This window comes from Orcinus orca, chromosome 2 (genome assembly GCF_937001465.1).
Source record: "Orcinus orca chromosome 2, mOrcOrc1.1, whole genome shotgun sequence".
NCBI classification, from domain to species: domain Eukaryota; kingdom Metazoa; phylum Chordata; class Mammalia; order Artiodactyla; family Delphinidae; genus Orcinus; species Orcinus orca.
Window position 1 is genome coordinate 107854782 of NC_064560.1, and position 22489 is coordinate 107877270.

A 22489-nucleotide genomic window follows, 5' to 3' on the forward strand; every position below is an offset into this window, starting at 1 on the left:
CAAACAACAAAGGAGGGAACGAACATTCTAATGTTCCATAACATTATAAGAGAGTTCTACTCTTTATTCATTTAATTAAGCCTAATTTCTATTCAACTGACCTCTCTGAACTCTATTCAACATACTCATCTTTGTACATATTCTTCAAATTCATCCATGAAGGAAAGAAGGAAGATAATGAGTTAATGAATTTAGTAAATTCACTAAATGCCTCCAAAGTTACTTCCTGACAACATATGATGGCATTAAATCCTTTTGGACCAGTGAGGTCTGAATGCATTACTACGAAATTCATGGTTTTAAAACAGAATTCTAGTGAACTCCAACTAGAGCTCCACAATAGGACAAACATTTCCAATGTGTGTGTCTGCTCCATCAACTCCAGGTTTTCACCCTAGGTTTCAATCAAGGTTGAGATTCATAAACATAGAAAAAAGTAAAATAGCAACACCAAGAGTGATATAGCCCAGTTAGCGCTCATCAGGAGCTCACCAAAGACGGATGCTGACATGAAACTGAGGAGACATTACTAGGAGCAATAATAGCCTAGAGGACAATCCCTTAGTAAAATGAGACTAAAGAATTAGCATATAGGAGTTCCCTGGTGGCGCAATGGTTAAGAATCCGCCTGCCAATGCAGGGAAGCCCTGGTCCGGGAAGATCCCACAACTAAGCCCGTGTGCCACAACTACTGAGCCCGTGGGCCCTAGAGCCCGTGCTCCACAAGAGAAGCCACTGCAATGAGAAGCCCGTGCACTGGAACAAAGAGTAGCCCCCGCTCGTGGCAGCTAGAGAAAAGCCCACACACAGCAACGAAGACCCAATGCAGCCAAAAATAAATAAAATTTTTAAAAAAAGGATTAGCATATAAATTGTACCCTACTGTATAAAACAAAACCACATCTCTAAAGTCAGAACCTGATCAACAGTATTTTCTCAAGACAGAAACACATCAGGGGCTCAAGCCATGGTCCTTGCTCTCAAGGGGACCAAATCTAGTTGCTCTTGAACAGTTTAAAAAAAAATTCTTAAATAAAAATAACAGGTGTGCACACATGCACACACAGAGAGAGAAAGAATGATAAAGCAAATACAAATAATTGATGAACAGAGGTAGAGAGAGCTCCCTGTACTATTCTTGGAATTTTTCCGTAAGCTTGAAAAACTACAGCAAAATTAAAAGTTACAAAAATATAAGTAACTGGAAAGGCACCCATAAAGTTTAATAAAATTACTGCCTAAAAGAGTAATTCAAACAAATGAATTGTTCCAATTAGAGCAACAGGGTAAGCAAACTATAGTCTGCATGCCTAATCTGTCCAGATGCCTGTTTTTGTATTGGCTACAGGCTAAGAATGGTTTTTACATTTTTAAGTGGTTGAAAAAAAATCAAAAGAATAATATTTCATGACACAAAAAGATTATATGAAATTCAAGTTTTAATGTCCTTAAAGAGTTTTTTTGGAACATAGCTGTGCTCATTCATTTACATATTATCTATGGCTGCTTTTGAGCTGTATACAACAGCAGAATTAAATGGCTGCAATAGACAACATATAGCCCACAAAGCCTAAAATATTTATCTGGCCCTTTATAAAAAAGTTTCCCAAGCCCCAAACTAGAATGGTTAAGAAAGTTTCATGGAACATATGGAGCTTCAAAGGCATTTTGCACTGTGAGTAGGACTGAGATAAGCAGAGAGCCAGGATTATCCCAGCAACCTGAATTTTTACACTTCTTATAGTGGCTTATTTATCACTATTAAGTCAATTAAGCATTGGGAGAAGCTGGTTTATCATGAAACCTCTAGATGACTAAAGCCTACCAAATTTACCTAGAATAGTTTACCTTTGATCATCTTTTCCTAGAAGTCCTAGTATTCTCAACAGCTGAATTTGTAACCATGGTGCTGGTACACTGTGGTAATTGAAATCTACAGGGAGTTTTCCTCCAACCACTTGCTTCAAAATTGTTACAAAACTCCCAGTCAAGTCTTTATATGCAGATGAATTCTCCTACATCCAAAAAACAAAGTAAAGCAAAACAAAAAACTTTCTGTTAATAATAATGTCTTAAAAATAAAATAGACCTGGTTGAAATGCCATATAGAATCTAACGTAATACATGCTCACTTAAGAAGTTTCATGTTCATATTTAAAGAAACAGTCCTCTAACTGTGTAATTTCTTCCACCATGAAACTCCTCTGGCTACCAGATCCAGAGCTGAATCATGCCCCAAAAAGCTTCCACCACTTCCTACTTCCTATACAGTTTAATCACATTTCCAAAGTTCTATAATTACATCTTAGAACCTTTAAAAGCTAGTATCAGCAATTAAAGCAAAAATTGAAAAGAACTGGCATACTGAAAAAAGCAGTAATATCTCTACTTTTGATGAAAACCAAGGTCTGTTTCCAATCTCTGAATTTTGTTTTCAAAAGACTTCTCATGTGATTGAACTAAATATGTTCCAGGTGGAAGAGCATAGCCAAAATTACTCAAACATTTAAAACCCCCAAAATCAGTAAGCCTGCTTATCAAAAATTAATTAACTCTATAGTATTTAAACATATTTGTGATTCTGAATGAGTATGCCTTGATTATCTATCTGACTAATCTCTTGGACTGGGGAAATTTTTTTTTCATCTTATTTTTTTTAACTGAAGTGTAGTTAACATACAATACTATATTAGTTTCAGGTGTACAACATAGTGATTCAGCATTTATGTATATTACGAATTGATCACCACTATAGGTCTAGTAACCATCTGCCTGAACTGGGGAAATTAAATACACATTCCTCAAAATGAATGTTAGACTCTTCATTGTAATTTTTACTGTGTATCAAGGACAAATTTTTGGAAGGGAAATAATAGCTCTTTCAGAGTTTAATAAATGTTAGAGGAAAAATAAGATTTAATATCAATTATCTATTTATACCACACTATTTTGGAGCACACAATGCATAAAAGTAAAGACAACCTTCAGTTTCTGTAATTTTTAATTGATTTCAACAGCATATTCCATTTCATTATGATGTATGATGAAATCTCTCACAAGTATATACTTTCAGACACAAAGGGTTTCAGGCAATACACTGGGGTTGAATTAGTATAAACCCGTATCATTTAGAAAAATTTTTTACCATAGTATCCAACCCCCCTTCCTCCTCCAACACAGTATCAACGTATGGAGTCAACACTGTAGACTATGCCTCGCACGTTCTCCACCAGCTCTCCTCATTTCTATAAATCGTTATATGTATCCCATGAAGTTGTATAAAAGGGAGGCACTGCTTGAAAAACCACAAATCTGAAAATTTCAACCACTTTCCAGAGCTACCATTTTTCCATGCTTCTTTCATAACATGAAAAAATTTTAGGCATAAAAAAAGACTAAATCTATAATTTGTCTACAACTCATGCGATCAACAACATGCAAAAATTACTATTAAAGTGTCAATAATACAAATTTAAATGTGACTTAAGCATTTTACTGAAAAATATGAGTTTTCTTTTAATTACATAATTACATTTTTCTAATGGTAGCTACTCAGTACCTGCTCAAAATGCCAACTTACCTTAATCATCCTAAGGTATATGTGCAAGGATGCAGCCATGACACCAACATCTCTGTCACAAAGTGCTTTCCGAAACTTAATATGGATATGCTGTACTTGATTAGGAGCGATAAGATAGAATTTATATAATGCTAGGACAGCTTTTCTTCGTATAATCTCCCTAAAGATAAAAAATAAAATCTAAATAAACCATCTGAATTATCAGACATTTATTAGTTTGAAAAGATTATGGACCAGATGATTGTAAAATACCAGCTGTTACCTGAAGCTAAAAAGAAAGAATTACACATTTATTATTAATTTTTTATTCTAATCTACCAAACTATAAAAGTAGTTATCTCTAGGAGGTAAGACCTCAAGAGACTTTAACTGTCCATGTTATATATTTCTCTAGTTATAAAATTTTTTGGTAACAAGCATATATTACTTTTGAAACCAAAACAAACCAGGAAAGATAAATTCGTTAATTCCCTAATTCCATTTTTGAAAGCCATATCTGTAGAAATTGGGAAAAGAATCAACAGTAAATTTAAATGAGTGAGAGGTAATTTCTGCCAATAACATTAAACAGTCTCTTCATCAATATTAAAAGTCTCCTTAACATTCTAGCTTTTCATATTTCTTTTTTTACATCATGGGCAAACATACTCCAAATACTTGGGGGGGGGGCAGAGGAGTATAAGGGGGACTTACGTTAAAAGATGTTACTCCTCTCCTTGCCCAGCTCATGTTTCAAAAACCTCATTACAATGAAGAGGAAAGTATACACAAGTCTTGCACTTCATTTGTAACAGATAATGTCTAGCACACAAGAAGCAAAAATAAAGAGTTGCTATCCTGTGAACATAATGTAGTTTCCAAGGAATTATATTCTTTGTTTTTGTCTCTTATGCCTATTTCCACATAGTTCATATTTGCAGACTATGCTGGCAGTGCCCACAACAGCAGTACAGAAGTATTTATTTTCAGGGTTCCTTAATATGTATTTCTGTTACCTAAAATCACAGAATCTCAAAATTGAGATTATTCAATGCAATCCTCTGTGTTTCACTCAAGAATACTTTTTATAACATTCCTAACAAATGGCCACCCAGCCTCTGCATTAACAAGCAACCTACTATCTTCCTAGGTAAACTATGTCATGCTGGAAAATTCTTTTCACATAAAAAGAAAAGCAGATTAACAAAAGATTTGCCATTAGTATTAATACTACAGTAACTGTAAACTATATCCCAATGTATTGCTATTGGGCATTAACCAATATGAGTTCCAGGAGAGAGTAAGTAAATGAGGTGAGGAAAAAGAATACAAACTCTGAACAGGCTCAGGAATCCCTAGGTCTGGCCCAAAGTGTTGGCAATAACACAAGATATCAAAAAACCTGGATTCGGGCTGTGAGTTTGGCGTGCTGAAATATAACCAGGGATTCAAAAGTCGAGTCCAAGCCCTGTCTCATAGCTTCGTTGTGATATCTACTGGTTTATCTGTAGCTCTGTCCCACAGCTCTGTCTTTAGCTCTTTACTCCATAGCATGGAGTTAGGTATGGCCATGATTGCAAAAGCAGAGTTTCAGAAAGTCTAAACTCTAACTGGTAGAAGACAGGAAAGGCCAAGACTTGAAATGACAGTAGATGGGAAGCAATAAGGAAAAAATTGAAAGGGTAAATGGGAAGCAACAAGGAAAAAATTCAATTCTTTGAAAGATTTCATACAAAGGATAAGTATGGCTACCACAAAACAGTGGTGGTATGGAAAAATTTCATAAAAATATGCTCTGCTGTGATCATATCAACCTCTAATTATCTAAGAAAGGCTAATATTTTATTTCCAGTAATTAATTTTCCATACCCATCATTTGTTCTAAACACAGATTTGATATAAACAAAATATTACAAGTCTGAAAAATCTCTGAAGTTATTCCATAATTCTTAGAAAAAGCTATCATTTTTAGCTGAAATATTCATGGTCCGAGATTTAAAGAACACAAACCATAAAACAACATTTTAAAATCTTAGAACACTAAAAATACTGACTTAAGCATATGAAATATTATGAGTAACAAAAGAAATCTTTATCAAAAATGTATATATAACTAAAATACTGCAATCACAAAGGAAAAATGGCAAGTGACTGTAAACTTTTCCCTAACTTTAAAGATTATGAAGTTAAGGGGCTTGGTCAAAAACAAAATAATTCCAAATGTGGTGAAAAAGTAATCAAGTTGAGAAGGAGAGAGTTAAGGAATCATACAAGATTAGCAAAATACAAGTTAAGGTTCATTTGGATATATTCTGCTATAAAACAGAATTTGAAAGCTGCAGTTTTGATATAAAGCATCCCCAATACATTGAAGGTCTATGTTCATAGCACTTGAACCATTTCCATGTGTTTTCCATTACTTCACTTTATCCTCAAAACAACTCTGTGAGAACTAAGGATCTTCCACCAACCCCATATAGCCAAGAGAAAAACAGGACCCCTGATGGTTAGCAGAAGAAGTGGGAAGAAAGCCAAGGATTCCTGATGCTAAGCCTCACTGACTCTCAGTTTAACTTTAGAAAGTTGCCTAACATTTTTCTAAACCCACATAAAAATAAAGGACAATAAAGGACAAATATCAGGGATTTTTGCGTTATACCTGGCAGTCAAAGAATATCCTCTATCCTGGTAGCATTAAGTTAAAGTTAGAATAAACTTCTGAGTATAAATTTTCCTTTTGAAATACATAGTGTAGACACCTATCCAAAAAGAATTTACTTACTTAGAATGTTGAAGTTTATCTTCTATTAATGGAAGAACAGCTGGAATCATTTCTCGAGGGAAAATCTGGCTGACGATAGTAAGTGCCATACATACTTCTACTAGGTTAGTGCTCTGCAAGTCCTAACATTATTAAGCAAAGAAAACATTCAGTGCAAATTCTGAATCTAGGGACATTGAGCTCAACATTGCAATGGTCCTACACACTTAATAGTTTTCTACTAACTTTTTAAATTAATTTGTACATTTAGGCTTACCTCATATTTTATAGGAATATCCCTGTTTCACTTGCCTTAATAGAGTCAATAGATAAAGATAGCCAAAAGGCAACTGAACTAAAGGAGACTGTATTTCTGTCCTGACAATGACCAAAGTAGTCTTCCTTATTACAGCCTTTAAAACTTTTCTAAACTAGTAACAGAATAATTTTATGAATTCTTCTTGTTAATCAACAATATGAGTGGAAGTTTAAAAGGAAGCAATTCTTGAATATATATGATAAAATGCATGCATTCATATATACTTACATAAGCACAAAGTTTACAAACCATTCTAATAGAACCCAAAACTACGTTTTTGAAAGTTTGCAAAAGTTTAAGCTACTAGTAAACTTAAGAGAGTATATAACTTAATTCAGAAAGTATTGATACTACACACCCACACACACACTACTCTCTCACATATCAAAAGACTGAAACAAGATAAACATGAAAAAGCTCAACAATTCAATTATACTTCATTACCAATTTTGTTTAAACGTTTAACAGGAAACAATACTGTGTATGCATTAAATTGTGTTTTTATTATCTGTACATTTCAGTTACCCAATTAAACTCTGTTCTTCTTTAAACTGACTTTCAGAATTTAAAAGACTTTAATTATTCAGTTTATATCACATCCCTTTAAAACAGATCCTAGAGAAAAAGACAACAGCATGGAAGATGTATCTGACTAAGAGTCTGGAGATCTGAGTTATAATTCCAACTCTGCTTTTTTTTTAATGTATTCTTTTACTGAAGTATACTTATTTATAATATTGTATTAGTTTCAGGTGTACAGAACAGTGATTTAGTATTTTTGCAGATGATACTCCACTATAGGTTATTACAAGATAAATGGGTATAATTCCCTATGCTGTCCTTGTTTATTTATTTTAAATATAGTAGTTTGTTATCTATTAATCCCATACTCCTAATTTGTCCCTCCCTCTCTCCCCTTTGGTAACCACAAGTGTCTTTTCTATGTCTGTGAGTTTGTTTCTGTTTTGCATATACATTCATTTGTATTATTTTTTAGATTCTATATATAAGTGATATCATACAGTACTTGTCCTTCTCTGACTTATTTACTAATATTTAATTCCAATAGTATTCTCTAGGTCCATCCACATTGCTGCAAATGGCAGTATTTCATTCTTTTTGTGGCTGAATAATATTCCATTGTGTATATATACCACATTTTCTTAATCCAATTGTCTGCTGATGGGCACTTGGGTTGCTTCCATGTCTTGGCTACTGTAAATAGTGCTGTTATGAACACTGGGGTTATGTATCTTTTTAAATTAGTGTCTTCATTTTTTCCAGATATATACCCAGGAGTGAAATTGCTGGATCATGTGGTAGTTCTATTTTTAGTTTTTTAAAGAACCTCCATACTGTTTTCCACAGTAGCTGACCAATTTACATTCCCACCAACCATGTACAAGGGTTCCCTTTTCTCCACATCCTCACTAACATTTGCTGTTCACAGACTTTTTCATGATAGCCATTCTCAGTGAGGTGATACCTCATTGTGGTTTTGATTTGCATTTCTCTAATTAGTGATGTTGAACATCTTTTCATTGCCTGTTAGCTATCGACATGTCTTCTTTGGAAAAATGTCTATTCAGGTCTTCTGCCCATTTTTTCATAGGGTTGTTTGTCTCCTTTTGATATTGAGTTGCATAAGCTGTTTGTATATTTTGAATATTAACCCCTTGTCGGTCCCATGATTTGCAAATATTTTCTCCCATTTCATAGGCTGTCTTTTTGTTTTGTCAATTATTTCCTTTGCTGTGCAAAAGCTTTTAAGCTTAATTAGGTCCCATTTGTTTATTTTTGCTTTTTCTTCTGCCTTAGGAGACTGATCCAAGAAAATATTGCTACAATTTATGTCAAAGAGTGTTCCACCTATGTTCTCTTCTAGGAGTTTTATGGTTTCAGGTCTTACATGTAGGTCTTTAGACCATTTTGAGTTTATTTTCGTTAACTCTGCTTTTTTAAATGAAACAATAATAACAGCAGCAGTAGCAACTATTATTCTCTACAGTGTTTCATTTAACCCTAACAACTTGGTTAAGTTCTATTATTATCCTCATTTTACAGACGCAGAAACTGATATAAAAGATCTTTCTAAGCCCATTCTATAAGCCTACCTTCTTTGAAAAATACCTAATTTAATATGATTGATGAGAAATGTCAGATGCCTGAAGGAATAATTTAAGACTTCATATTAACCAGCACACAATACAATACCTTTACAACTGTATTCACAAGGAGAAGCAACAGTTCATGACTTTCATGTAGAAATAAAGAAACAGCCAAATAACCTATAAAATTTGAGAGGAAAAGTCTCATAATTACCTGCCAAAAATTAACATTTCCCAAAAAGTTAAACAAAGCAATAATATATTCCAAAATTTAAGTGTCAAAGATACCAGTTACAGGTAAATATAAAAACAAATAGTAAAATAACAAGGTTCAAAAAATTCAGTAAGGAAGATTTCAGATGTTCTTCATCCTGAAGTCTTTCACAATCAGGTATTTCACAGGATGTAACTGAAATGGAAAAGAGGCTATGTGCACCAACTTAAAGTCCTGTAAATGACATTAGGAATATATGCCTTCCATCTTCTGTGCAAATCTCTACACAATCAATCAATACATTTTCTGTCTTATAGCCAAATATAATTATTTAAAAACTAATAGCTACTACAGTTAATAAATAGTGAGTTACTAGCTATTTGTATTACTGAATGAGCTACCTGATACCAATCCATATGATGTAAATCATCTATTAGCCATAAACAATACCTTATTTTCTCAATTTGACGATAAACTATTGAATGAATAAAAGTTGTTGAGGAAAGAAACAATGTCTACCACATTAAATGTACTCATTTACTTAAGTACTTTTATTTTAATAATATCAAAATATTAAAAAATACAACTTAAAATTGAGGAAGTACATTAATACACTGACAAATACCATGTGCATGGAATCTAGATGCTCCATGTCATTTTCCTGTCACCCTTAATTTCGATAACATTTGTTAGACAGTTACTGTGGGTTAAGTACATTACAAGTCTCACCTCATTTAATCCTCACAACAACTCTATGAGGCAGATATTATTATTATCCCCAATATAATAATGAAGCCCCAAAAGGATAACTGCCCAAGGTCTACAGCTACTACATGGTGGAGCCAAGACTACAATCCAGCCAGTAGGAGTTAGTTCATGTTGTTAACCCCTATGTTATTCTGCCTCTCACACAGTCTACTTTAAGACCTTATTCCCTGACTCCCATCCCCATTGTTTTTCATTCTTCTCAATTCTTCCAGCCTTTTTATTAGGAATTCTAGTGTTAACTATCCCTATTACTACCCAGCATCCATAATGTGTCTGTTGGGGAAGATGGGAAAACTGTTAAAAATTTCCTGCTCTCATAGCCAAGGAGTAGCAGCATGATCCACTGCAACATCTTCACTGAAGGTCAGAGGAGCAGAGCTATCACTCCCACAATCAGGAGAGACAAAAAAGAACAAACCAGGACCAGGAAAGAGAAAAACCCTAGACAGCATTTAAAGCAGAAATTAGGTCTTATCAGATTACATCTGTTCAGCTAAGATATCACCCCCTCTCAAGTCACCAATATCAAGATACAAGAACTAAGATCAACAAACTAATCCAAAGACCACCTCAAAACCTTATGAAATCTTAATTCTATCTGTTAAAAAGAATATCCTATTTTGACAATCAGGGAAAACAAGGAAACTGTTTTGATAATCAGGAAACAGGGAAAAAGATATTCTGTGATTCAAAAAATTTTAAAGGTTTCAGGAAAACAAAGAATAACAACTATGATTATAGAATACATTTGATATGACTAAGACTGAGGTACAGGATAGGAATACAGGCTTTGACTCATAGAAACTTGGGTTTATATTCTGGCTTCACCATTTAGTAGCTCTATGACCTTGGAAAATTGACTTGACCTTTCTGAGCTTCAGTTTTCTCCTCTGTCAAACGAAATAACATCTCACAAGATAAAGCACCTAACATAATTCCTGACTTAGTGGGTACTGAGATTTATTTACTCAGCAGTATTCATGTGAAAAATAAGAATGCATTATCCATCAGAGAAAGCACCAAAGCTAGCCTTAGAAATCTCAGGAGAGTAGATGAGGCAACGGTACTGGAGTAAAGGCATAAAAAATTTAAATGTTATCTTAAAAAAAACTTCCACTCATTAGCACACATAAAGAATATCTGATACCCACATACATGTCTTTCTAGGTGTCAATAAAAAACTTTCCTAAGGAAGATCATGAATCTCAGTAAAAATGACTGTGAGGCTTCCTTAGTCACTGTAACTATGAAATAACCCACATACAAGGTCCTTCACTGCAACATTATTTATTAGAGCAAAAAATAAAAACTACCCATATATCCACCAATAGGGACCTAGATGAAAATACTACAGTACATCCATCCGCCCACTGAAAACTATGCAATTGTATAAAAGTATAAAGATGTCAAAACAAGGTGCAGAGTAATCTCTGTAGCATGCTATCTTCTGTGTAAGAGACAGTATTTGAGTGTGTACTCATGAATTTGCTTGTTTTTTCAAAATGAAACAATGGAAAGATTAATCAGAAACTAATGAAAATAGTTACCCATGGGGTAAGGGGCAAAGCTGGTAGAGGGGTTAGAGATAAAAATGAAATTTCTCTGACTATACCTTTTTATCAGGTCTTAACTTTTGGACCATGTATAAATTACAAATTACATATGTAATTTTTACATATTTTAAAAATAAAATTTAGGGAATTCCCTGGCGATCCAGTGGTTAGGACTCAGTGCTTTCACTGCCATGGCCTGGGTTCAACCCCTGGTCGGGGAACTAAGATCCCACAAGCCGCGTGGCGTGGCCAAAAAAACCAATAAAATAATAAAAATAAAATTTAATTGAAAATGGAAAAATTACATGAAAGTCTAAAAAGCAAAATACAGCAACAGATGTACAAAGTATAGACTATCTATTGTTTTCTAAATTTCCTGTTGTTAGGGATCTCAGAATTAGTTTGGAAAAGACATGAAAAGACAAACACCATAAGACAACAGATGGTAGGAGCCACCTGAGAGATCACAGAAGAGTTAAAACTTGGTTTGGAATACAGAAAGGGAGAGACAGGATGCCAGAGGACACTCTACTTGGAGGGAAGAATGTAACAAATCTAGAAGACAAAAGAGTATTTTCGGTGGAGTGAGATTCAACAAGTGGAATACTGTGTTCATATAGTCTCAGAGTCTTTACCAAGACATCTCCCACGCCGTACCCATCATCTGACAGCACAGGTCAATATAACTTGAGAAGAACGTTGGTCCCTGACAACATGACACTATCAACTTCTTTGAATAAAGAACATGTTTTACTCCTATATTATTCTAAAGTGCTTCCTTCTTAAGTTTCTGATATAAAGCTGTACATATATGAATACAAGATTTAAGTCCTTGTTTTCCTAATAGACTTAAAGGTTGATTATAGAAACAAAATTTTTTAAAAGATACCTCAAATCCTCATAGTTAACAATTGTGAAACTAGGAGCAGGATATCGAAAATTATTCAAGTCAATTTCAGTTTTTATCTATTAAAAAAAATCATCCCTTATCATTAAACTGATAAGGTTATACAGACCTTTTAAAATCAGCTTTACTGAGGTATAATTTACATATAAGAAAATTCACCCTTTTAAGTATATAGTTCAATGAATTTTGACAAAGTCATCTAACCACCATCACAAGAACAGGCAATTTTTCATCTTTTCTATAACTCCAAAATGCTATGAATCAGGAAAATTGATTCCATTTTAGGCTGTGAGTTTTTGAAGTGTTATCTTTTAAAGCTTTGGAAATCACAAGGCAGTGTTCTAAAAACATACTACACACCTGCCACCATTCACTTTATATAATAGCCAGAACTTTAAGGACAACATTAAGTGCAAAAGTCTTAAACACATACATACCTACTCTTTTTTCTAAAAGGTTTCCTTGTTGTGCCAACTTGATTGCATGTATGTAACCAAAGGAAGCATCATATCCAAGCATTTCACAATATATAAGTCTCACCATACATTCCTTCATCATTTTCTGAAAAACAAAATATCCAGTAACAGTATAAATAAATAGAATCCTTTGATGTTTTTTTTAGTATGTTGTAATCATTTAATAGGAGAGTTCTTTAATCCTGGCACTGAAGAAATAACATATATAAATTAATCACCCAAAGTCAGACTTTATAAATAAAGAGTTTCTCCCAAATTTAACTACCAACAGTACACATTTTAGTAAAATTATCTCAATATTTTGTTACTGGCAACAATACAAAATAAATCAAACGCAGCTATTTCTAATTCTAGGTGTCCCTCGCATAAAATTTGGTTATAATGTGACACACATGGTCCTCAGACAAAATTTCACTCGTGGTACCCTAACGTGGCTTCTAGAATGTACCACATCATTTTAACATACTTTGTCAAATGAAAGCATCCATAGAGTTCCCACAAGTTGGTAATAATTTCTGTAATGAAAATATTTTTCACATTTAAAGACTAAATTGCACCTGGAGTTTCTTCAGAATTACTGTGCTATATTATAATAGGCGATAGTTTGTTTTATAAGCATTACTTTTTCAACAATTCTCACAACTATTATGATTTCATTAATGGTATAATCATTCTAATATTTAACTTAACTGGATCTTTCAATATTTACAACACGAGCTAATAACTTGTTTTAAGAGATTCTATAAATCTGTTTTCTTAGTATAAGAATATCTGCATCAATATTTATAGCAAATTTTAATCAACAATTTAAAATATAAATGTGTTTCAAAATAAGAAAAGCTCAGACTATTTTAATATCTAAAAATTAATTAGGTTGATATATTACAGGATTACTGAATCACAAAATGCTTAAGAAACAGTAAAATAAAATGTTTTAAAGAATAACATTTAATATTTCATATATATTATATACAGAGAGTAGATTTTATAGATATATATATATATATATACACACACGTACATGTAAATATGAAGAGTTTAAAAATAAACCATAGGAAAATCTTAAGGGAATAATGTTTAATGATTTAATTTAGGTCCCTTGTGTTTAATAAAAGTTAATCCATCAGCTCATTAATTAAAACTACTAAACACTGAGAAAACAAGCTTAAAGTATACTGGAAGCCTCTTCAAAGGCTTCTACATCAATGAGTGAAAGTGTTCATTTAAGCCATTAAGTATCAACCCTGATTTTGTAACATTTTATCTCATAGTTTTTCAAAAGTCATTATGGACTTTAAGTAAAATTCTATTGCATTTACATTATTATTCTCTTATTTCTGGAGAAGAAAATGCTTTTCCCAATGCAGGAATTCACTCTAAAAGATTTCTTTAACAAATTATAATCCAACTTCTACATGACCACCTCAGGGACAGACTATTCTGTAAAGTATGCCCAGAGCTGGATGACCATAAATATTATAAAATCTTCCTTCAAACTCTGGCTCCCTAACTTCTACCTACTTATCTTAATTCTGTCAACACCAGGTTTATGCCTGGTAACATGAAAACTGTATTTACTGATGCCAATTATAGAAAATGGAAATCAAACTAAATGAAAAGAGAGAAGCCATTTCTCTGTAACATTTCTATCAAGTATCATAACACACAGTGATTTTATACATACACATAAAAACATATACATATCTATACATACACATACATATACACATACACGCATAGGTCCCATTAACTATGTTTTGAGTTTCATTTGTCCACATATTATTATGACCATAAAAGGAAATATATATATTCTCTCAGACTTTACAAGTGTTATTCACATACATAATCATGTATTCATGCAAAATGATCACCACAATATTTTTATTAGAAGTGTATTCCACAGCAACTTACACAAAGAAGGCACTCACAAAATATTTCCTGAATAAACGTTGCTTGGAAAAATCTCATTATCTGAAACCACATAAAAATTAAAAGAAAAAAAAAGTAGGCCTTAATCTAACTATGTAGGGACAGTCCCACAGTCCTACAGTGGTCTGCATATGGTGGTCACAGCTTAAATAGTTGCTGAATGAATGCTGTTTGAAAATCAAATTATATGGAACCAAGTTTTTTAAAAACTAGATCCTGATTTAGCTATTGTGCAATATACTCAGTTTTACAGCAAGAAAATCACTTTTCTACCTTGTCAGCCAACCTATATTCCAAGATGTAACAGTAAAATGAGAGATTTACAATATATCAATTCAGGTCTGAAAATACTATTTTATTTTTTATTTTTTTTATTTTTTTTTTTGGCTGCGTTGGGTCTTTGTTGCTGTGCGCGGGCTTTTTCTAGTTGCAGCGAGCAGGGGCTACTCTTTGATGCGGTGCGCAGGCTTCTCATTGCAGTGGCTTCTCTTGTTGCAGAGCACAGGCTCTAGGAGGGCAGGCTTCAGTAGCTGCAGCACGCGGGCTCAGTAGTTGCAGCACGTGGGCCCTAGAGCAGGTGGGCTCAGTAGTTGCGGTGTGCAGGCTCTAAGGCATGCGGGCCTCAGTAGCTGTGGCGCACGGGCTCAGTAGTTGTGGTGCATGGGCTTAGCTGCTCCATGGCATGTGGGATCCTCCTGGACCAGGGATGGAACCCATGTCCCCTACATTAGCAGGCAGACTCCCAACCACTGAGCCACCTGTGAAGTCCCCTGAAAATATTATTTTAAATGATGTGTCCTAACCTTCTCCCAGTGCACAACATTAAAACAATAGGATCAGCCTTGGGGTCCCAGGAGTCCCACATTTATGTAACTATCATCATGTTGGCACTGAACTGACAACAGTCAAGCAAGTCTTGCTCTGGTGCAGCCAGTCAGCAATAAAAGGCTAAAATTAATGTCTGACTTGTTACCATCCATAACTGATCTTGACTGTGATAAATTAGATTTTAGCAACTGATCAATTAATGCCACTACTGAGTCCACAGTGGACCAGATTTCAAATTCAAAATGTGCTGGCACTGACTATGCAAACTTACCAGAGTTGTAGTAGGAGCAGAAACAGTTGCTTTCAGATTACTCAGTTCCTGCTGGATTAATTTCTCTTCCTCCTGAAAAAATGAAAATATTTGAATGCATGAATAACCATCTTTTTAAACTGTAACAGTATTTTTAAAGGGAAAAATATAACTTATAATATTTTCAATAAAAAAGATACATTATTTTAAAGGAGAGTTACAAAAATTATGCACTTAAGATTTGCCTACAGGCATTTCTCCAACTCTCAGAATCATTCCTGGAAAGAATAAATATTTTCATGCTAACTCACCATTCCTCTTTTCTTCACTCAGTTACTGTCCCCTTAAGGATGGGTTAGCAGAAAACCTTTTTTAAAAAAATTAACAGTGGAGAGAAAGTAGAAAAGCAATTCTTTATGTAGTGGCCCAGAATAAGGTTCTCACAACTTCTCCTTCTTCATGGAATACAGAAACAGGGTAAGAAGGCAGAAACAGAAACTGTTCTTTTCCCCTTAAACTATACTCTTCTTCCCTATCCTTTTTTTCCTTATTCTTTGCATCCTTTCCCTCACTTCCCATCTCTCTTTCACACACACATAATAAATACACTAATATGGTTACTTCTACTGTCTGCATTGTATTTCACCTCCTTAAGCACTTGAAAATTGACCCCAATTTTGACGAATATCATGCTATCTTTAAATTACACATTGAATTAGCAGGTGCCCATTAGGTGACTAACCAAGAATTAACAATGCTAGTGAAGTACAGCTACATTTAGATACCTTATGTACAGTTTCAAACTGCAGTTTAAAACCAGAAGTATTGGGCTTCCCTGGTGGCGCAGTGGTTGAGAGTCCACCTGCCGATGCAGGGGACACGGGCTCGTGCCCCGGTCCGGGAAGATCCCACGTGCCGCGGAGCGGCTGGGCCCGTGAGCCATGGCCGCTGAGCCTGCGCGTCCGGAGCCTGCGCGTCCGGAGCCTGTGCTCCGCAACGGGAGAGGCCACAACAGTGAGAGGCCCGCGTACCGCAAAAAAAAAAAAAATATTTTATTTCATTCAGCCACCTCATAAAAACTAGCAAAGGACAAAATTTTAAGACAAGCAATATCAAGTCTACAAATAATTGTTTTTTTGTGATTTTTGAATGTGAAGCATATCCTCCCCAGTACATCATCTTATTTCAGTTTAAAAAAGAACGTTTTTAAACCCAAAGAGCACTTTGAAGAAAAACCTTCTGTCTTTTCTTCTCTCCTGACACATATTTCATTGTATACTGCTTACAGCTGTCTTAAGCCCAAGATGAAGGACCAATTCCTTGGGAAAAGGAAATGTGTTTTACACTGTTTCTTTAGGGTCTAACACATAGTCTCTTCCACAAATATCTTTTGAACAGATTTTGACCTACCACATGATCTTTTTTTAAGATACAAAATCCTTGAAGCTTTGAAAAGTCTGTGGGAACTTAAAAACTTCCATTATAACTGCTCGTTTTCAAAGCCCATCTGAGGCAGAGACTTACTCAGCAAATAGTGCATTTGGGGAGAATTATGCTTTTTCTTTGCCCAACCCGTAGGTCTAACCTAAGAACCTCAAGCTCCCCAAATATACTGAACAACAGGTTCAAATGGCAGGGTCTGTTCTAGTGTATGACATCTAGCAGTTGAAAGAACCGGGAGCCAGAAAGAACCCGAGTGCGAAAGAAACTTTTTAGAAGAATAATGCTGACATTTCCATGGCACCTGGTAGTTTCACACGCTCGATGTCTCATCTAACTCTCGAAACAACCTATGAAATATGTATTGGTACTCCGTTATGTCAACGTTCAAGAAACACACGGAGGCTCAAAGATTAAAGATATCTGCCCCAGATAATAATGAGTCAGTGTCAGGGCCAACCGTGGAAACCCGGCCTCCCAGCTGTCAGTCCGGGCAGCAAAGTGACGCTTCCGGACAGACGCCAGGACCGACAGACACACACGCCTCATGCCAGCCCCGGAGGCTCGCCGCCGGACCGGAGCCTCCCAGCGAGGGGGCCTCCCCGAGGCGCCCCTGACCTCCCGGCCCGGAAAACACCTACGTGCTTGGAGGTGAGAGCGGTGATGCCGCGGACCAGGCTGCCCAGTCGGGAGGAGAAGGACGCCTTGGCGGCCGCGGGCCCGCTAGCCGACTGGTTCTGCAAGAAGAGTCCCGGCAGCGCCGTCAGCGTCTTCTCCACAATGTCGCTCATCGCCGCCGCCGCCACCCGCGCTCCGCTCACCGCCCGGCCTCATACCCAGGCCCTGCCCCGCCGCCTCCCCGGCCACCGTAGGCACTTCCTGTTTGTCTGAAAAAGAAATCTTTATTCGCGTTCTGCGCGGACAAGCACAGTGTCGTTCTAGAGAGACGCCGCGGGAGGGCGCGAGAGTCCGCAAGCGAAAGACAGCGCGCCAAGCCTGTGTGGACGTGGTCCTCCTGTGGAGGAGCAGAAGGGCCGGACGCTCCCGGTTTCGACGGCAACCCCTGCGTCCCGAGCTTCTCTGGGTCCTCCTGAGGTAGCCGCTGCCGTCTGTCCCTCTTATACTTCGGCCGCAAAAGTCTCCCTTTCCCTTTGGCCGCCTCCGCGCTGCCCGAGACCGCACGGGGAGGTGGCCATTCCTGGCCCTCTCTCGGCGGCCTCTCACTGTCTGGGGGACCACCGGCAATCCGCCCACCTCCCTCGGCCGCACTCGGAGGGGCGGAATCGATGCTGGGCCCCGGCGCCACGCGCGGCCCTGGCCCTGGCGGTGCCGGGGACCCTGGTGGTGTTGAATGACGGCGCGGCAGTCCTGTGGATTCAACCTACTGGGTTCAGCGCCCGCCGCGTACGGGGGACTCTTGGCCACTGCCTCTTCCCCTCCGCCCCGCTTCTCCTGGGGTTTGGGGAGGCAGCCAGGAAGGGGAAGTGGTCGGTTGGCCACCCCCGCGCCCCCCAGACCCCCTGCTCCTGCCCAGCAGGTCGCAGTCCTATCCTCTCACAACGCTGTGTTCTTTTCCATTCTAGAACTGATGGCAGTTGCCACTACATAAATATGTATCTCCCTGTCTTATTCATTGCTGTCACCTCAGCTTCCATCTAGAACAGAATCTAGTGCAGTGCTTTTGAGAATGTGGTCTGGTGAGTTCTGAAGGAGACCCTAACAAAGGATCCAGGAAGTCAAAATTATATTCATAATATTACTTAAATGTTATTTGTTGTTTTCACTCTTATCCTCTCCAGAGCATATAGAGAAGTTTTCAAGATAGAGGACTTAGAACCTCTCAACTGACTGATGAAGTGTGTGCTTGAGTACTACTCTTGTATTTTATAGATTAGTCTAAGGTTTAGGGTATAAGTTTTCAGAGTTTAACTCAGTTTGTCCTCAGTACTTCTACTGTGTTCTTACAAGCTATCTTTATGATGAAATAAAAATTCATATTTTAAGGCAAGATGAGAAATTTAGACATAAAATTTTTCTCCACCCATTTGGGCCTCCTCTCTCCCCTCTAGTGTTCATTGTGCATCTGCATCATGCATTAACCAGACTTCCCCAATGGCAGAAGTATCTGCTCAGCCGTAAAGATCAGTTTTCCTTCTTCTGGCTCCAGCCATGTAACTCTTAGAAGATAACATTCCTTTCTCAATCCTGTAAGGGGTCACAGTGCTCCACCACTCACCTTGTATGTGCAGACAACTTTGGTGGACTTTATGTACAATGCCAGTATATCATTTCCCTTAAAGATAGTGGGTGGTGCACAACAGGCTGGTCAGATAACCTGGGGAGATACTGGGCCACACCTAGTGGAAGTTCTTAGCTTAAATATTTACTTAGAACGTTACTTGTATTCCACGTATTTTATAAGATTATTGTTTTTTTGCATCACCAAATGTGTGGCTGAGCCTCAGATAAAATTAATGATGATTAGGTGATTTGAAACTATTGGTCAAATATATAGTCCTATAAGATCAATGATCTTAATAGTGTAACTCCAAATATGGGAAGAAGCAACAAGATGCAACCGTTTCCTGGACCGTAACAGACTAGTAAGACAGGCAGTACAGAGGCTTTTGATTACTGTTAACAGGGCCTAGTCCAGTAATAGCACAGTGAGGAGCATATCAATGAAATCCTTGTCTGACCTGGGAATGAGCATTCCTAGCACCATGGGACAAATTGGTCATGAAATGACTCCCAAATCTTAGTCAAAAGTAAGACCAAAAGGGAAGGGATTGTAAAATAAAGAATGTTACCTATCATCCAGTTATACAAAAATCAAGTCATCAGCCGCTGTAGTTGCTGACCTACAATATACCCTGAAAAGAATTCAGCATGAGGCACTTTGTGCTCTGGAAAACTGACAGAACTGGCCCTCAGATAGTTAGATATTTTTAGGAGAAAATTTTATGAACCCAGCATCTTCTTATACTTAGAAAAGCACTAAAACCATTAACTAATATATCTGTTCCTCGGAAATAGCAGTAACTTTCTACCAAGGTGAATGAATGCTTGATTGCACATACCCCTACGCCAAAGTCACATATACTACTGGCCTCCCCCTCTACCTCTTCAGAACAGTTCTCAGAGCTCTCTGAGAGACTGTCTCCCAGGTGGTAATCCTCAGTTGGCTCAAATAAAAGTTTCCATTTCTCCCTAAGAAAGAATTTTGTCAACATTCATTTATACTTATCTCTCCTCATTTAATCATCTAATAAATGGTATTTTGAAATCCCTAAATTCTCCTTGTGCCTGTGTAGAAACACAAGAAAAAAGTTCATTTTGTTTACTTGTTTTGCAAGAATATTTTTAATTTATTGAAAACTTTTCTAAATATTTAAATTTTTTCCAAAACTGTTACTTTTTAGAATTTAATCTTTTATTCTAAAATAAAATTTTGTTTATAATTTTTTTTTATTTTAGATTCTTTCATTGATTCACAAGAGGGAGATTAGAAGGCCTGCTTTCTCAATCTCCCACATCTAAAGATGCTGAAAAATATGATATTGACATCAATATCAGAGGATTCTGAGTCAGGTAAAGGGAATAATCTGGGTGAAACTGTAAATAAGAAAGGAAAATGTGACAAAAGCTTATTTCTTTTCCTCGATGTTAGAGATGTTAATGATTTTTTTTTTTTTTTTGTGGTACGCGGGCCTCTCACTGCTGTGGCCTCTCCCGTTGCGGAGCACAGGCTCCGGATGCGCAGGCTCAGCGGCCGTGGCTCACGGGCCCAGCCGCTCCATGGCATATGGGATCTTCCCGGACTGGGGCACGAACCCGTATCCCCTGCATTGGCAGGCGGACTCTCAACCACTGCACCACCAGGGAAGCCCAGAGATGTTAATGATTTACCTTATTTTGTCTTATTCAACAGAATATTTTCAAGCACTATTATGGTGCCAGGTAGGTTGAGGCATCATTTTGAGACCAATCATTCAGAGTTTAAAGAAAATTGAATATTTAAAATATGATAACCTAAAAAAAAATAAAAAATTAGAAAAAATAAAAAATTAAAATGATAACCTCTTTAAAAGCCAAAGCTTTTTTTGTTACCACTTTTCAAAGTAGAAATGAAAAACCAGCTGAAGCATTTTACAGGTTAAATTATTGTATTGCACTGGCTGGAGAAGGGCATACGATAGCTGAAAGACTAATAAAGCCTGTACATTACTGAGTGAATGTCTGCTAGATGAAAAATAAGTCAAAGAAATCATGGCAGTGCTGTTTTCCAAAGATGCAGTAACTCACCAAATTAGAAATTCCATTGCAAACATAAAGACTGGGTGAATATCCTATCTGCAGAATTATACTGTCTTTAAGATGGACAAAAATTATATAATTATAGATGTAGCTAGTCTTGTTGCTTTGCTTGTATCTGTCAGGTGGCAGCACCAGCTAATACTTGAAGATCTATATAAATGCCTGGCAATAAACTAAAGTGATGCTGAAATAAAACATTGTACAATTTTTTTTAATTTCATAGTTTATTCTGGAACAACTGTGCTGATATTTGCACTAATTGTATAAAAGCAATACTGGGCAAAACTGCTGGCATCTTGGCACAAATCAAGGCAGAGGCTCCCAACTGTACTCTTCACCACTGACACTCACATTTTTAAAAAAAGCCAGTTTCACAAAAGAATATCTTTAATGAAGCAGTAAGAATTTTTAATTTTATTAAATATCAACCCTTGAGTACATTTCTTTTAAATACTGTGTGTGACAAAATGGGGAGTACACATAAAGCAGTTCTGACATGTAACCAAGGTTTCTCAAGGAAAGGCACTGGTGCAGTTTGACTTGAAAGCTGAACCAGCCACTTTTCTTCATGGAATACAATTTTAATTGAAATAATGATTAACAAACAATGGCTTTCTTGAAAATGAGCAGTGAGTCTGTTGCCTCAAGAGAAATAACTGACAGTATTCATTACCACTAATAAAATTCAAACTTTCAAGAGTAAATTGGAATTTTGAAAAATGTGTATTTGCTACCAGGAGTCTAGTAATCTCTAATATGTAAGAACTGTTCTGACAAGATCAGTGGTGATATTAATGAATGTTATTTTTTGACAGTGTATAATTAAAAGTGTCAGTATTCAGAAGATCTGTATAACTCAATGAAACAATATTTTCCAAATGATCAATGCATGATGTTATAAAATTATGCATGGACTGAAGATCTATTTAAAATGAATATAGACCAATGATTTTAATGTAACCCTATACAAAAAGTTCACTGATATAATTTAAAATTGCAACAAACCTTTAAGAAACTACTGCTTGTTGAGTTTTGGTATGGTATCAAAGAAGAACATCCA

General features: G+C 36.4%; 1 protein-coding gene across 8 annotated transcripts in view; it reads right to left on the reverse strand.

The window, feature by feature from the left end:
* The window catches only part of AP4E1 (adaptor related protein complex 4 subunit epsilon 1), a 94792-nt gene extending 76819 nt beyond the window's left edge, over positions 1-17973 (reverse strand). For 6 of the 8 annotated variants that reach the window (XM_049706037.1, XM_049706039.1, XM_049706041.1 and 3 more), the window contains exons 1-7: positions 17754-17973; positions 15694-15765; positions 12627-12750; positions 8854-8927; positions 6342-6463; positions 3581-3740; positions 1849-2015 (exon numbers count right to left, since the gene is read on the reverse strand). In XM_049706037.1, the coding sequence (XP_049561994.1) occupies positions 1849-2015; positions 3581-3740; positions 6342-6463; positions 8854-8927; positions 12627-12750; positions 15694-15765; positions 17754-17903 (869 nt within the window). In that variant the 5' untranslated portion in view covers positions 17904-17973. Of the gene's footprint in view, positions 1-1848; positions 2016-3580; positions 3741-6341; positions 6464-8853; positions 8928-12626; positions 12751-15693; positions 15766-17753 lie in introns of those variants that run through there. The other 2 variants (XM_049706038.1, XM_049706042.1) reach the window with 2 other exon arrangements.
* Positions 17974-22489: the final 4516 nt, after the last annotated feature.